Genomic DNA, 18,020 nt, shown 5'->3' on the forward strand with positions numbered 1-18,020 from the left:
TGTTTTGTCAGACATGATTGTAAACTGGATCTCACTGTTTGTATATCAACAAAGAGGCTCTGATACCACTTGTTAGGTCACACAACACTATGGAAGGGGGTTGAATATAGTGTTTATACAATCAAATCAATTTAGAACACATGTATGTAAAAATAATCAAGTTTATTCAATATAATAAGCTCGGTTACAAAGTAGATTAAACTACTCTCTCAGTGATGAACAATATCACTAAGAGCTGCTAGGTTACAATGAATAATGTTCTCGTGAATGATAACACATATAGTGTAAACCCTAAGTTATGTTTATATAGTACACAGTTACAATATATCTTCTAATTGATATGGAATATAATTTTGTCTCATAAAATATATCAATCAGATATTATCTTTTTACAAGTCTTCTAGCTGTCTAACTTTTCATACATATCATCTTTTGTTTTAGTCCAGATCATCTCCTGTAAATCAGTTGCATTCCTTATCTGAAGTCTTCCCGCACTTAAGTCTTGATATATCTTCTGACGCCTTAAGTTCTGATATAAGTTCTGACTTCAGTAAGTCCTGATTTCCAGTAAGTCCTGATATTAAGTTCTGAAACTAAACACAACAGATTAGACATGACATCACAAATATATCTAACACTACCTTGTCATCAAGGTCTATGACCTTCAATGCTTCCTTGGTGAAACGATTCAGATAATCTCTCAAGGTCTCTTTTGCTCCTTACACAATGCTCATAAGAGATGCTGAACTTTTCTTATAAAATCTTCCGCTAATAAATTTCTTAATGAAAGCTTGACTCAAGTCCCTGAAGGATCCAATTGAATTTGGTGGTAAACGACTATACCATCTTTGATCCATCCCTGAAAGGGTTTGAGGAAAGGCCCGACACTTAATAGCATCGTTCACGGGGCTGCAGCAACAGTGCATTGGAGAATGTCCTGACATGATTTGAGGGATCTCCAGTGCCATCATAGGCTTTGATGGTGGGCATCTTAAACTTCCTTGAAATATGGGTATTCATTATTTCTTCAGTATAGGGTGGAGTTGGATCATCAGGATCTCCTAAGGGTAGAAGATCATTCGGGTCAGCCCTTGGGATAACAGCCCCTCTTGGTGTTGGACCATCCAGGTCTATAACTGGAGGGGGATTTCCCCTCCTTAGGGGCAGTGGGGGCCTTAGATGCGCCTCAAAGTCGCGCTTCAGCCTTTGGATCTTAGCTTCATGAGCCGTAATCCTTTCTTGTACTTCCTAGGTATTAATTCCTTGTGTGGTTCTGGGGCGTCGATTAGCATCAGTCATCGGCTCTTTACCAGCACGCCTCCTCCTAGGAGCCACATCGTCATCTGAAGATTCGAAGTCTCTTTCAGTATATGGTCTAGATAATTCCTGATCCTCCGGAATAGGAGCCAAACCTCGTATATAAGGGGGTGTCTGTCCCGTGCTTCACTTCAATTAGCATGTCCACTTCCTCCAACCTGTGGATATAGGGACATCCCGTAGGGGGATTAGTGGTCACAATAGTTGAATATTCATACCTTACAGGTTGAGAGTTCACAGGTGTATGCACCTGTTGAAGTTGGGGATTCGTCCCTTGAGGAGCCGGGGGAGTCGTTCCTTGGGGTAGAGGCTTAGTTGCCCCTATCGAGGTTCCTCCTTGGGTATAGGCGTAGGACGAGTGTGGGGGTATCTCCACCGTTGACGAAATTGTTTGAGTTATTCCAGCTGGTGTTCCTTCAGGGGCGTTATTTCCACTTCGTGTTCTCTCCATGGTTGTTGTTATGCTGTCCCACAGACGACACCAAATGTTATGGATTGAAAACTAGGGTGTATTAATTGTTGTGTTTATTACTAGGGTTCGTGGGCTTCGAGGCTCGATTTGACTGCTCTTGTGTCTCGTGACTCGATCTGACTCGATCAGAAATGTAAAACATTGTTTATAGGAATAGTGTAAACAACATGAAACAATAATTATGGAATTAATCATAAACTTTATTCAAAACTCCACTCTTGACATTAATATTTAGTTTGATGTCAACGTCAAATTAGATATCAATATTAATCTTATATGCTCATAACATACCAGTACTGAAGTACTGAAGTAAACACCAATTATATATATATATATATATATATATATCAATACCAATTTTTGATATTAACAGCAAAGTAAATACCAACATCAATCAGAAACTAAATGATAACTGTATTTCATATTTTATCCAAAACATAAATACTTGATAAATCATTTATTATATGATTATCAAAATAATTTACCAATTTTAATTGAAATCAATTATACACTATGTTGTTCCTGATGATCAGTCCTGGAACAGCACCAGTATCCCGCAGCCAAAACGTAAATATAGGGCATCCCAACAGGCATATATTCGACTTGCAAGATATTACACTTTCATATAATAGCTCGTGCTGGATCAGTGTCTCGGCGACTTACGCTGTAACCAGTAACCATCCAATATAAAAACAATTTATGAAAGGAGACGAATCAAACGACATCCTTAATAATTTAATTCCCCAATTTCAAATGGTCAAGAATACTTCTAAAATGAAATCATCTTTCTCAAATTCTAAAACACTTATAAATTCAGTATTTGGATATGTAAAAACACTTAACTATTCAGAACATAGAATAGCAGAAGAGTACTTGCATAATCAGAATTTAATCATTTTAATATGTAAAAAACATTAAACTGTTCAGGAATTAGAATAGTGTAGGAACATGCATAATCAAAACAAAGTAGTTTCAAATGTAAAAAATTGAACTTATTCTGGAATTAGAATAGTGTATGAAAACTTGTCTTTCGTCAATAGCATTTAGTCACGCTCGCAACAACATAATTATTATGTCATTTTGCCTCAAGACATCATCATCGTTTAATCCGCTAATTCTCTGATTGCTGCTCATACGATTGGTACAAGCTTGATCTGTCATTATTATTCCACTTTACTCTTTATCCATTCCGTCTGGTCCCGATCATCTCGAACGACCCATATATATAATTAAAAGAGACACTTTAACCGTTTACATGATAATTATCCGATGAACTGCGCGTTAAAACTCTATCGCCTACCCATACGATAGCCCACATATAATTATAACAATTAAATACCAGAATCTGATAACATGTACGCATGTAATTCATATAGCATGTAAACACATAATTCACGCGTCACATTATTCATATAACACATGACTCAGTTCATAAAAAATTAGGTCTCTGTATTTTTAAAATTGAAATCAGGTCAATATACGACTTTTCAGTCAATACGGGACTCAGAAACATTTACAAAATGAGCGACCTTACGATACAAAAGTGTTATGGAATAAAAACTATACTGCGTTAGTAATTAATTCTAGGGTTTGTGAGTTTCGAGCTTTAATGGCTGCTCTCGCGTTCGGGACTATCGGTCCTTGCAAGATGCCTACGTATCTATGTGTAGTAGAGTATCAAGCCAAATGTAGTTCTAGGTTGAGGGGTAGAGCCATTTATATAGAGGTGAGTCTGGGGTACTTGTGTTGGGAGACTTGGTGGACAAGTCTCCAACTTTGATAGTGATTAGGAGTCCTATAAGGGAAGGAACTCCGGAACTATCTGTGTAGGACTTTGAATCCGTTTAGGACACATGTCTCCACTCTTTCAACCGTATTGGTCCTAGTCCGTGAGCAGCTTGTCTTCGTGAACCTTAACTATCTGCTACGAGCTTGGACCAGACATGTCTGTACTGGACTTCAGAAAAGAAGCCCAAGTGTAATTAATGTGACATTTAATGTGTCTTTAGGATCTATTTTCTATCCATATCATTTCCCCCCAACTTTCGAGAATACTGCTTGAGTTTTCGTGGAAGTTATAATAATCTTTTCGCGACTCGTTGTACTTTTGGCCCTTTTTGGGTATCGGTCCTTCATGGGTGTCGACCCTTCATGGGTATCTCCGTTTTGTCATAAAGTGTGGAGCGACCTACACGTTTACAACGACTTATATAGTGCGAGTATATGGACTTAAGGCCTTTGCATAGGCTAATTGGATAGACTACGCCATAAGTGGGCTATTATAATGCAAGTGTTACAAGTAGCGTTACATTAGCTAAAAAATTTTTGTCCTATTGTAACACCTCTCAATTAGTGTTACAATAACTATAAAGTTAGTGTTGCAGAGAAATGACGGTGTTGCATGACATGTAACACCTACACCTAGTGTTACATTAGTTATTTTTTTAACTTTTAAACATATTAAAGTAAAAATGTTATCATAAATTATTATTAAAATAATAATTTGGATCATTAATGAATCAAGAATGTAATATATAATATTATAAAAATTATAAAATTATTATTATACATAAATATAAAAATCACCTTTTTAGTTTTTTATTTAATAAAATAATAATTTAACAATTAAAATAAAAAACTAAAAAAATTAAAATTTAAAATCATACACATTTTCCTAGTTGAAAAATGAGCGGTATATTTCCCTCCTGAGCGAAAATGACCCGGACTTGCAGTCTACACAAAACTATACAATGACTCTTTCTCCCTCTCAAAACACTCTCTCAAAACACTCTCTCCCGACTCATGAATTGAAGAAGAAATTGAGGATTTGGTATGTGAATAAACAATCGTATGGCTGCAATTGAAAGGTTGATAACTATTTTTCAATTTATATGATTTTACAGGGTTTGTAGGGCTTCCTTGTGGCGACAATTACTAATTTTTAAATGAATTTGCAAGCGATTTGGACTTCGAAATTGGGGTTCGAGTGAATTGGTAAGCATTTACATCTTATTTGAAGTTTTGTTGTGTTCAGTTGTGGATTTTGGTACCATCGAAGTTTTGTTTTGTAGGAGATTAGGGCTTCATAAATCTCTAAATCTACGCTTACACAGAGTTCAAGCAGAGTCAGTTTATCCATCATGGCTTCATAATATACCTAAAATCAGTACATTATGGCTTCATAATGTACCTGGGTCTGTTCCTTGTTTAATTTCTTCTTCTTTTCCTTCTATTTTACCTAAAACATCGGGTTGATCCATGGCTTATTCTTATATCCACAGTACAATGCACAATTTAAGATTTTTGAACCTTTAGAGTACAGCTATGATGTTTGTGAGGCTATTCTGTTGTGGGAACAGGTAGCTTTATACTAGCCTAGCAAGGTAGATTTTGTTGTTGTACATGAATTAAAGTAAGGGTGTCTGAAATGCAGTATCGTAACATGACTACAGTTTTGACAAGAGAGTATCTAGATGCTCGGCCAGATGGGTGGTTGGACTATGCTGCCAAGAGAATAGCACAACTGTATGATTTTGGTAAATTTCTATGATTCTATCTGCAGAGAAACATGTGTGTTTGTCGTGAATCCCCTCTTTACATTTTGCGGATTATAAGTTTTTCTGTTATTATATGCCAGTCATTTTATTTGTTCTGCTTGGATCTTTGTTCTGCTTGTGATTGGTTGTGTTCTTGTGCAGATGAAGCATGTACTATATATTTATATGCACTCAGAGAAAATAATAGTTGGGAGTATTTTTTCTGCAGCACCTTGACTTGTTATTTTCTTCTGGGCAACTATTTTGTTCCGGAAAAACGCCATATATGTACCATGTCCAATGTTTTACTTTAGATGGAGTGGGTCCTTCTATTCTCACCTACAATCCAGACTTAGGAAGAGGTGGGTCAACTGCGGTGACTGCAATTCTTATAAATGGTCAAGTGCTTTGGGTAGCCAATGTTGGAGATTCACGAGCACTTCTTTCCGGGAGAGGGCAAGAGATACAGATGAGTGTCGATCATGAGCCTAATACAGAGCGGGGAAGCTTTGAAAACAAAGTTGGCTTTGTCTCAAACATGCCAGGTGCTTTAAAAAGAACCATTTGATTCCTTCCCTGTTAATAACGCTTGAAGAGTTAAATAATATATACGATTTATGCAACTTTAGATATAGCTTTTCACTAGTCATATCTTACAATTAATAATCCCAATGAGTATTTAGAGTTTTGCAATTAATCTGGGTGAGTGTTTTTTGCAGCATATTATCCGGATATAGACTTCTGATCCTGGTCAACCAGTATTTAGTTTCACCCTTCAGGAGTTGACATAGCATTTTTATTCTGCTGTTAAATTATGAAGTGCAGTACTTTTAAATGTATAGATAATGTCATATATGACTTAGCAAAAAGAATTAATGTCATATATGTAGTTCAGACTATGAAAAACTTGCAAATTGGAATAACTAATTTTGTTTGGATTCTGAAAAGATTTTCTGGAGTCTTGAACTGATGATTTTAATTATAGAAATAATTTCTACGGCTCAGATAGTATCAATTTTGTCATTATGTTCACTAGTAGCAAATTTGTGTAATTAATTAGGGGGTTGTTCTTTCTTAAATTTCAATTTCCAATTAAGTATTCTTCTTTTTCTTCTTTTGCTATGTACAAGGTTTTAATAAGAAGGATGTTTCTTTATCTTTTATTAGCAGGTTATAATTCCACCAGATGGGTACCTGAAATCTGTCAGAGATCTGTGCTCAAAGTATAATATACTAATGATTGCAGATGAGATACAAAGTGGTATGGAAAGGTCAGGAAGAATGATGGCTTGTGAATGGGAAAAAGTTTGGTCTGCTGTTGTAGTAAGACCATTCATCTCTTCTTACATGCATCTTAATTTCTGATTTTATTGACAAGTTTGTTCTTCCACTTATGTTAAAGCATACCGCAACCACAAACTCCATTATATATTTTTAGTTCTTCCAAATTTTTGCTCAGGAAGCTGCTGCCACACTAATTACAGTATCACACTAACTCTACTTTGTTGTATATTAACTTCACACACACTGACATTGGCAGAGACAGGTAGTCGGACACTAAAATATTGACCTGTACATATGCAGCTTGACCTGTACATATTGACCTGTACATATGTAGCTCGACTTTAAGCTCATAATTCCATATATGTGCTCAAGTTTATAGTGTATGTGGTTTGATGAAAAGGCCCACAATTAGTGATTGTTTAGAGGTTTCTGATGCTACCATTCGTTGTGAATATAATCACCTTTCTGTTAGTTCTTGGAAGTATGTTCTAAACCAATGTTTTATTTTGTTAGAAGTTTAGTGAACTAGCATTTTACAAATATAAAGGAGCCAGTTGGCATACAAAGTTTAACAAACATCAATGCAAAGTGTTAGTCTCAATGAATCATAACAATTTAACTAGAGTTCTGACTTAATTAAGTAATAAGTATAGAAGGTGCTTTGACACGATGTTGGACAAGCATGTTAAACCCATTTTGACGTGATATTTTCTGTTTAAGGTGAAGAGATGTTGCAGCTTTAGATATCAAGAAGGGTTGTCCCAAGTCATTCTCTATCAGCAGAAAAATGTGCTGTACTTTCGACTAAACCAGAATTTCTTCATGATGTGCACATGGATGATTTTGGCATTATGATTTTTCAGAGGTTTGCGGTTTTTACTTGTGTTTCTAGCTGAGCATCCTGGTCAATTTACTCTAATTGTTTAGAAGTAAAATTATATTGAAACGACTATCATGAAAGTTTTCTTGAATTTATTAGTTGCTGGTGTTCAAGAAATATTCTATCATTCCTCCTTATCTTCTTTCTTCTACAAACATTCTGAATTTTTATCTAATGAACATCTTGCTGGATTTTCATGGGATGAATTGAAACACATAAGGAAAGCAGTAGGATTTCTGGTTAGATACTTCAAACAATGTCACTAAAACCTGAAAATCGGAAAGGAGATTGAGATAATAGAGAATTAATAGAACTGTTCTGAAATTTGCATGTAAATAGAACTGTTCTGAAATTTGCATGTAATGCATCAAAAGTCTCAGAAGACACTCGAGGAGATCAATAATGAAGAATGCCCGATATTTGGCTTTCCATAAACTAGTTAATATTAATTTTGTTTTAATATTATATTTTTCATAAATTTGCAAATCCACTTCAAGAGTTGCTCTATATCAAACATTATTACCGGAACAATAAAGTTGCAGTTTTTTAAATTTTATCTTTGATCTAGATGTTGAGCGTACCGCAAATATATCGCATTGGAACTATGTTCTGAGATGATAAATACAGACCCCAAGGATTCTCTACAGAGGTAATTTCTTTTCTTGAAATTAATACTAATGGTTTCATAGTGAGATAGTAGAAGTTTGAAACTATTTCAAAATCTCACATAGGAGCTACATGCCGTGAGATATATGTGAAAAAGCAATGTAATCTAGCACTCCTAGAAAAGCCTTTGCACCAATTATTATGTTTCAGTATAATGATTGGTTCCTAACTTGCGTCCCACTAGACAGCTCTTTTAACTATTAGAGAAAACATCATAAATTATAATTTCTCAATTCGCACACCAGTAAAGGAAGAATATATAGGCTACCTCTACAAATATATTTACTTCTGCACAGCCGTAGCAATTCACCTGACCTATAACAGTCACTTGATAGAATTATTTTACTGCCTTAGTACTTCGTGTTAATTATCTGATAATTTTTTTATATCAGTGTTAGAAGAAGATAATCTTTAACTGATATGTAGCATATATACTCTTTTACATGTTAATTAAAAAATATATTGTCTTGATCGTTGTTTTAAATAAATTAAGAATTGTTAATATTGACTTGTGATAAAATCAATACACTAATTACTATTTAAGTTAGAAGATTTACTATGCATTAATATCTTGTCAATCAAATGACTAGTCTTATATGACAGGTTTAACAAGAAGGAATTTTGTAGAGATTGCAGAAGGAATGTAATTCGAGTGTTCAAAGAAATAGGAGTTGAAGCGCATACGAAGAGAACACACTATTCTTTATGAAATTCAAGTGATCAAGGCAACAATGACACTCGTGTCAAGGCGGAGAACTTCTTAGATATTCTATTTTGTATCATTTTACATTGGTATCTTGCTCATAGTTTATTGCTCTCTACGTACTTTTATTGTAATCTAGTCTTTGATAATCTAGTACTTTTGTCGTAGTTGTGATATGTGTTGGGGGTGTGAGTAGTTGATGTTGGCCTAGTTTGGATGTAATGTAGGAGTATGGTATGCAGTTGACACTGTTATTTAGTAGTATGGTTTGGATATTAAGACTTATGTATGGCAACTTTGATGTTTTGTTGCAAATGGGATTGTTCTTTAAATTAAGCATATATTTCAAAAAAATTAAAATAACTCGTTACATTTGCCCTTATTCTGGTGTAATATATGATTATATATAGTGTTACATTACATATGCTAGCATTGCTTAATTACAAAAAATTTGGTGTTACAATAGATAAAATAGACTGTTACAATAGGTTATAGGGGGCCCACAAGCTCACATGTGGGGCTATGTGGTGGGTCCCACTTAAGCAATATTGATCAAGCTATTGTATCACTCATTGTGCATTACATTTGGGCCTTTTAGTGTTACAGTAGTTGCAATAGATCAGTGAAGTGTTACATTATGATGTCTATTGTAATGCTCATATATGTAACGCCCCTTGGTGTTACAATAGGCATAAGGTAATGCTTTTTGGGCCTATTGTAACACCATTTAGGCATTATAATAGCCCACTTATGGCGTAGTGGATAGTATTTAACACTAAACGGTCCTAATCGGGACTAAAAAGCGAGCATTTACCACCCCTTAACCTTCATCAAGGTTAATCATAGGATGAAATCTACTAACATGCCCTATTCGGGGCTAATCGGCCCTAATTGGGGCTAATCGGCCCTAATCGGGGTTAATTTCCATGTATAAGCTACTAACTAGGATTAAAAGAGCCTAATTTTAAGCTTGAACGCACCAATTGGCCTTATTCGAAGTTAATCTGCCCTAATCGGGGCTACTCTGTCTTAACCAAGACTAATTAGCATGCATAAGACACTAATTATCCCTAATTCACACTAATCATGTGGCTGAATATGTTAAACAGCCCTAATCGGGGTTAATTTTATCATATGAGGCTCTAATTCCCCCTAACATGGGTTAATTAGGTGTAATATACACTAATCGGCCCTCATTGGAGCTAAATCTCACTATCGGCCCTAATCGGGGCTTTGGAGGTCAACCCCTTTTTACGAATTCGCACAAAATTTCACGGAAGGGCCACCAGAACAATTTTGGAAGGCCTCAAGGCTCTCCTATAGAGGTTCCTAGTCGGCCTCAAGGCTTCATTTATAGCCTGGTCGGCCAGGTCTGCTCTTAATGGACCTTGTGGCCCTCCGGACTATCCTACAGAGGAACCCGGTCAGCCTCAAGGCTTCATTTTTGGCCTGGTCGTCCAGGTCTGCTCTTCACGGACCTTGGGGAATTTCGGGCTCTCTCTGTGCGAAAACACGCGGTAGTAACACACGCAAGTATACGCGTTCTCAAGTAATATAAAATACTTTCTAGTTCGTTCCCACAGAGACTCAGACTAATTATGTTCAATTAAACTCACTCACCAATGTATAACTACTTCTCACTGTTAAGATAATAACACTTAGATTGATTAACTAATTATTAACTACAATTAACTACTAGAATTAAGCACTTAATTAACACTTGAATTAACAATATTAAAACACTCATGAGATCACAACTTCATTACTACTTCTTTCAATAGCTATTGTTATTACCCTTAGCATGCAACAGTGATGATATTAATCGAATTACACGAAACTGATAAAAACCAACTTTCATTGTACTAATACCATTCTACCAAGCATCCACAATTAAGATAGAAGTTGAATAGACATCGATTTTGTTGAGTCCCTATATGTCTACAGAAATTGACAACATAACGATTTAAGCACAAGTTATTCCTTTTGATTACACAGGGCGAATAAAACGGTTAGAGTTACCCACTAATCATGCATACTCGTACATGAACCTATGCTAGCATGACAAGTTCTAAATCTCAAGATCCACCGTCGCTTCACAAGAGATTAACACCCTATCTTATATGTTCGCGACACACATAAGATGAATACGCACAACCAATACTAGATATCATACAATCATCACACACTAAGGTATTAAACAACTAACTAAAGAATTCCATAGTAAATCCGCTACGACCCCATGATCACGATTAGCCTATGATAGCACTCATCGTCATCATGGGTTCATATGAAAACAGGATAATAACACACAAGAATAATAACTAAAACTACTTATATTAAACCAGAGTACGTCACAAGAGTAAATAGGTTCAAAGTAAAGAAAACTAGCATCCAACCTTACAACGAAATAAAGAATTACAAGAAAATATGCTTCCTCTTCGTTGTGGTGTGCTAAAACGGTCTTCTTCCTTATCTCCTCGCTCTTCGATTAATACTACGATCCAACCTTTGTGAAACGTCTCTGAAATCTACTTATACAGGAGTCCCATAAAGCCCAGCTAACTCAGAAGTTGGAAGTCAAACAGAAATAGGAGTCTAAAATATTAATTCTGAAAATCCGACCCTGCGCGGCCGCTCAGCATTCCTGAGCGGGCGCTCAGCCCCCTTCTGGAAACTGATATGTTTTTCTCCTGTTTCTTCGCTGCAATCTGCTCCTATCTTCCCACTTGCAATGCTAAACACATGCCAAGGCTTATTATTGATGAATTCTCTCCCGAAATGCAATTAATACCAATGCACAAACACTAGAAAAACGCATCAAATACACAAAATACTTGATTTCAAGACACCAATTCAAGCTATTATAAGACGTTCTAAGTGGTATAAAATGCCACTTATCACACCCCCAAAGTTGAATCGATGCTTGTCCTCAAGCGTCACAGACTCAAAAACAAAACGAAAACATGCATGAATGCAATCAATATGAAATGCAGCGATCCCCCTTACTACGACCAAACCAACCAACTTACGACATCTCAACAAATGCAATTAGGCGAATAAAGATCAATCAAGTCATGCAAACTAACATACGGCCAGAAATGTGGTGTGTGCAGATGCTTAACAGATATGCTTCGAAACTAGATCAATTATCATAACTCAACTATCCTCAAGGCAATCACATGATTATACGAAGAATAAAAATTCTAGGCACAAAGTGACTTATAACACTTCAAGATTCTAGAGCTTATTACAGAACCATGTTTTTATTTATAACAACAAATGCTTATTTGACCGTGCAATGAGTGAGGTCCACAAAAGACTTATGCAATGGCATCCATGTAGGGAGCGTTAGGTTAGCGGATCCCAGATTATAAAAGCCTTAGGTCACTAGGCACAAAGTCCCCTATGAACTTAATAACTCAAATACCAAAGAGCCCACTCGTGATCAATTATGCATTAACTCTTTTTTTCTTTTCTTTTTCTTTTTTTTCTATTTTTTTCTCTATTTTTTCTATTTTTTTTTCAAAATTTCTGAGCAAGTGCGTTTCACTCCCTCTTGCTCAACCCTAGACTACTCGCATAAAAATACGAGCCGGCTACTAGCCATTTGACGCCTAGCCACAATTAACACTGAATTCCATTTTTTACTCCATTTTTTTTCCTTTTCATGCCTTTTATCACTAAGAACCTATTATAAAATTCTAAGCATAATCAATAGATTAACCTCAAAAACCATCGAACCATAACAATAATCTAGTCCTTAAGCATTCTCTAAGACTTAGTGAAATTACAAGTGTTTCCAGCATGCATATCAACTTACCCGACTCAACATCACTTCAACGCTATCACTACACTCGCATCAACATCACAAATTAATTGGTAAATCAGCGCAAAAGGGATCATGGTATATGCATGAGCTACATGACATGATAGATAAAGGTATAAAGAAAAAAAACTATATGGCAAAAAAAATGTAATTATATGAACTAAACTATCATGAATATGCAACTATATGACACACACAAAATATTCCTTAACTACCACCCCCAAACTTAAAATCTTCACTGTCCCCAGTGAAGGTAGTAGAAAGGAACACAGGGTATACCTACTCGAAGAGATCATCATCATCATCATCACCCTCAGAGGGTGGTGTATCAGGAGGCGGATATGCAGAGTCCTCACCAAAAACTGGCCACTGGATGTCAGCTCCAAGGCCTCGAAAAGCAGTCCTAAGTGCAAGGGTGAGCTCCTGAGCAAACCTGCTCTGTGTCCCGTACATAGCGTCCATCCTCCTCGACAACCTCCTATACTGGGCATCAGCCATCCCAGCACCCTCCATCCTGTGACTGTTCTCGTGGGGATGAGCTCGTTCTTCTCATTTGCTACCACAGTGATACCTCCTTTCTTAGGTACACATTGCACGGGGCTCACCCAAGAACTGTCAGAAATAGGATAAATGATTCCTGCATCCAGCCACTTCAGAATTTCTTTCTTCACCACTTCTTTCATGATAGGATTAAGTCTGCGCTGTTGCTCAACAGTCGGCTTACTACCCTCTTCTAGCAGAATCTTATGCATACAGTATGAAGGGCTGATCCCTTTTATATCTGTTATAGTCCATCCGATAGCCAATTTGAATTCTCTCAAGATCCTTAAGAGCTTGTCCTCCTCACTACCTGAAAGGTCAGATGCAATAATAATAGGTAAAGTAGATGCATCACCTAAAAAAGCATACCTCAAGTGTTCAGACAATGGTTTAAGCTCCAAGGTAGGTGCTTCCTCAATAGATGGTTTGAGCTTTCCTTCAGCATTTTTGAGGTCAGAAGTACCAAGAGATTCAAATGGTATGTCTAGCTTTCGCCTCCAGGGAGAAGCATTTAGATATTGTAGTTGCTCATTGCCATCCTCATCATCACTGTCAAAATCCCCCACTAAGGCCTTCTCTAATGCATCAGACATTAGCATATGATCAAGTTCTGAAGTAACCGCATAATCAATCAAATCCACTTGTAAGCACTCCTCATCTTCTGTAGGGAATTTCATTGCTTTGAATACATTGAATGTCACATCCTGATCCTGCACCCGCATTGTAAGTTCACCTTTCTGCACATCTATTAAGGTACGGCCTGTAGCCAAGAAAGGTCTTCCCAAGATTATGGGAATCTTCTTATCTTCCTCGAAATCCAGAATAACAAAGTCTGCAGGAAAGAAGAGCTTATCCACCTTTACTAGCACATCCTCCACTATGCCTCGTGGGTATGTAATAGAACGATCAGCCAATTGTAGAGACATGAAGGTGGGCTTTGGATCAGGCAAATTCAACTTTTTAAAGATCGACAACGGCATCAGATTGATGCTTGATCCCAAATCACAAAGGCACTTGTCAAAAGACAACTTGCCAATGGTGCAAGGGATGGTGAAGCTACCTGGATATTTAAGCTTTGGAGGTAACTTTTGTTGCAGCACAGCACTGCATTCTTCCGTTAGAGCAACGGTCTCAAGATCATTCAGTTTCACCTTCCTTGAAAGAATACTCTTCATAAATTTTGCATAACTAGGCATTTGCTCAAGAGCCTCAGCGAAAGGTATATTGATGTGAAGTTTCTTGAACACCTCCAGAAACTTACCGAACTGCTTATCCAACTTTTGTTGTTGCAATATCTTAGGGAAAGGTGGTGGAGGATAGAGCTATTTCTCCCCTGTATTACCCTCAGGCAGAGTGTGTTCAACAATAGTCTTCCTTGCTTCCGCCGCTTTCTCCTTTTGCTTAGCTTCTCCATCACCAGCTTCACCTTCCCCTACTTTTGCTTTTTCAGCATCAACAACTTTTCCAGACCTTAAGGTAATAGCCTTGACTTGCTCTTTAGCTTCCTTCCTTCCTGGCACTTCAGTATCACTAGGAAGTGTGCCAGGTTGACGATTGAGCACTGCATTGGCTATTTGACCGATTTGATTTTCCAAGGTCTTGATAGAAACCGCCCGACTTTTGCATAACAGCTTAAGTTCCTCAAAATCAGCACTAGAGGGTGGAGCTGCACCTCCTTATTGAGGATATGATTGCCTTTGAGCATAATGCCGTGGTTGCTAGAATCCAGGTGGATTGAACTGTTTACTTACGCCTTGCTGATATGGTTGCTGAATAGCATTCTGATTATTACTCCAGCTGAAATTTAGATGATTTTTGTTGTTAGGATGATACGTAGCTGGCACAGGCTGCTGTCGCTGATAATTGTTCATATACTGAACAGATTCATTAACAAGAGAACACTGATCCGTAGCATCAGAACCTGCACAAATCTCACAAACCATAGCTATCTGATTGACCCCATAGGTGGCTAGAGAGTCGACCTTCATAGACAGCGCTGGGAGCTGCATCGACTTCCAGAATACCTGCTACCTTCCCAGGCATCATCCTTTGAGTTGGGTTTTGAAGCTCTTTTGCAGCCATAGTCTCAATAAGATTATAAGCCTCAGTATAGCTTTTGGCCCACAAAGCGCCTCCAGCTGCTGCATCGAGCATGGGCCGAGATTGGGCCCCTAAACCATTATAGAAACCAGTGATCACCATCCAATCAGGCATTCCATGATGTGGACACTTTCTCAACATCTCCTTGTAGCTCTCCCAAGCTTCGCACATAGATTCTGTAGGTTGATGCGCAAACTGAGTAAGAGCACTCCTCATAGCAGCAGTCTTCGCCATTGGATAAAACTTCACCAGAAACTTTTACGCAAGATCTTGCTAAGTAGTGATAGACCCAGCTGGTTCAGAATACCAGTCCTTAGCTTTATCCCTCAGTGAGAATGGGAAAAGCCTCAGCTTGATAGCCTCATCAGTCACACCATTATATTTGAAAGTACTGCAGATTTCGACAAAATTCCTTATGTGCATGTTGGGGTCTTCAGTCGCAGCACCTCCGAAAGAAACAGAATTCTGCACCATCTGAATAGTGCCCAGCTTGATTTCAAAGTTATTGGCCTCAATAGCCGGGTGCATGATGCTAGACTGAATGTCATCAATTTTGGGCCGAGAAAAGTCCATAAGAGCTGGATCTGCTTAAACAATACGATCACCCATGATTAGTGGTTCTTTCTGCTCACTTCCTGAATCCGAATCTTAAAAATCTATCTTCTCCGGAATATCAAGAACTTCGTCTGTCTCCTCGGCCGTATCTAAAGTCCTCTTGCGAGTACGAGAACGAGTTTGCATAAATACTCGCTAAAGTACCTGAAACACAACCGGAAAAAATAAGTAACACGTCTTAATCACTGAGTCCTAATGACCAATGATGGTAAGTACATAAACTAAACAAATACGCCGAGTCCCTGGCAGCGGCGCCAAAAACTTGTTAGTGCGAATACACGCGCTAATAACACACGCAAGTATACGCGTTCGCAAGTAATACATAATACTTTCTAGTTCGTTCCCATAGAGACTTAGACTAATTATGTTCAATTAAACTCACTCACCAATGTATAATTACTTCTCAATGTTAAGATAATAACACTTAGATTGACTAACTAATTATTAACTACAATTAACTACTAGAATTAAGCACTTAATTAACACTTGAATTAACAATATTAAAACACTCATGAGATCACAACTTCATTACTACTTCCTTCAATAGCTATTGTTATTACCCTTAGCATGTAACGGTGATGATATTAATCGAATAACACAAAACTGATAAAAGCCAACTTTCATTGTACTAATACCATTCTACCAAGCATCCACAATTAAGATAGAAGTTGAATAGACATCAATTATGTTGAGTCCCTATATGTCTACAAAAATTGACAACATAACGATTTAAGCACAAGTTATTCCTTTTGATTACACAGGGCGAATAAAATGGTTAGAGTTACCCACTAATCATGCATACTCGTACATGAACCTATGCTAGCATGGCAAGTTCTAAATCTCAAGATCCACCATCGCTTTACAAGAGATTAACACCCTATCTTATATGTTCGCGACGCACATAAGACGAATACGCACAACCAATACTAGATATCATGCAATCATCACACACTAAGGTATTAAACAACTAACTAAAGAATTCCATAGTAAATCCGCTACGACCCCAAGATCACAATTAGCCTATGATAACACTCATCATCATCATGGGTTCATATGAAAACATGATAATAACACACGAGAATAATAACTAAAACTACTTATATTAAACCAGAGTACGTCACAAGAGTAAATAGGTTCAAAGTAAAGAAAACTAGCATCCAACGTTACAACGAAATAAAGAATCACAAGAAAATATGCTTCCTCTTCATTGTGGTATGCTAAAACGGTCTTCTTCCTTATCTCCTCGCTCTTCGATTAATACTACGATCCAACCTTTGTGAAACGTCTCTGAAATCTACTTATATAGGAGTCCCATAAAGCCCAGCTAACTCAGAAGTTGGAAGTCAAACAGAAATAGGAGTCTAAAATATTAATTCTGAAAATCCGACCCTGCGCGGCCGCTCAGCATTCCTGAGCGGGCGCTCAACCCCCTTCTGGAAACTGATCTGTTTTTCTCCCATTTCTTCGCTGCAATCTGCTCCTATCTTCCCACTTACAATGCTAAACACATGCCAAGGCTTATTATTGATGAATTCTCTCCCGAAATGCAATTAATACCCTGAAATGCACAAACACTAAAAAAACGCATCAAATACAAAAAATACTTGATTTCAAGACACCAATTCAAGATATTATAAGACGTTCTAAGTGGTATAAAATGCCACTTATCACCTACACCCCTTTATTCTGAGGCTTGTGGCCGAGCTCTAGATTCATCCGTGTCAGCTTTACCCCAACGGGTGGGCTTTTATCATTCTCTTCTTAGTGAGGTACCATGACTTGGGCATCCCATTGAGCATAACAATGTTTCGAAGTATCTTCATGATGAAAGCTTCTCCTCTGAACAGACCTGGTTGGATCGTGATACAACATAGACCTCATATTCCTCATATAGTGAACACGAGTTCTCTTCATGACTCAAACCATAAATGAAATAAGAAGTTTGTGGTCTTAGAATAGAAGGGTGGAGACTGGGGGCGTACTTCAGACGTGACTTCAGCAGTCCAGTTGACAGTTCTTATTACATCCTCAACCTTTCGGATGTTGAGCTTCTTGCCCGCGACCTCCTTATTGACAATGAT

General features: G+C 37.4%; 1 protein-coding gene and 1 non-coding gene across 26 annotated transcripts; both read left to right on the plus strand.

The window, feature by feature from the left end:
- Positions 1-4,492: 4,492 nt before the first annotated feature.
- LOC141690323 (putative protein phosphatase 2C 20) lies at positions 4,493-9,221 on the plus strand. Of its 25 annotated transcripts, none has more exons than XM_074495071.1 (9): positions 4,493-4,619; positions 4,693-4,783; positions 4,861-5,148; positions 5,242-5,314; positions 5,555-5,870; positions 6,493-6,648; positions 7,330-7,474; positions 8,058-8,138; positions 8,759-9,221. In XM_074495071.1, the coding sequence occupies exons 3-6, from the start codon at positions 5,114-5,116 to the stop codon at positions 6,552-6,554; spliced, it is 486 nt and encodes a 161-aa protein (XP_074351172.1). In that variant the 5' UTR covers positions 4,493-4,619; positions 4,693-4,783; positions 4,861-5,113; the 3' UTR covers positions 6,555-6,648; positions 7,330-7,474; positions 8,058-8,138; positions 8,759-9,221. The 25 variants fall into 25 exon arrangements, 6 of the variants coding, with proteins under 6 accessions (XP_074351172.1, XP_074351173.1, XP_074351174.1 ...); XM_074495072.1 differs by having other exon boundaries at positions 5,071-5,148; XM_074495069.1 differs by having other exon boundaries at positions 4,497-4,783; positions 4,861-4,983; positions 5,071-5,148.
- A 6,215-nt stretch (positions 9,222-15,436) lies between these two features.
- Positions 15,437-15,543, plus strand: LOC141694293 (small nucleolar RNA R71). The gene has a single exon (XR_012563613.1). It is a non-coding gene; the product is annotated as a small nucleolar RNA R71 (small nucleolar RNA).
- Positions 15,544-18,020: the final 2,477 nt, after the last annotated feature.

The sequence above is a fragment of the Apium graveolens genome, chromosome 10 (genome assembly GCF_009905375.1).
Source record: "Apium graveolens cultivar Ventura chromosome 10, ASM990537v1, whole genome shotgun sequence".
Taxonomy (NCBI): domain Eukaryota; kingdom Viridiplantae; phylum Streptophyta; class Magnoliopsida; order Apiales; family Apiaceae; genus Apium; species Apium graveolens.

Coding starts and splice junctions, on each gene's coding strand:
- LOC141690323 (XM_074495071.1), top strand. CDS start 5,114: ATGATGTTTGTGAGGCTATTCTGTTGTGGGAACAG. Junction 5,149..5,241: donor CTATTCTGTTGTGGGAACAG/GTAGCTTTATAC, acceptor ACATGACTACAG/TTTTGACAAGAGAGTATCTA. Junction 5,871..6,492: donor CTTTGTCTCAAACATGCCAG/GTGCTTTAAAAA, acceptor ATCTTTTATTAG/CAGGTTATAATTCCACCAGA.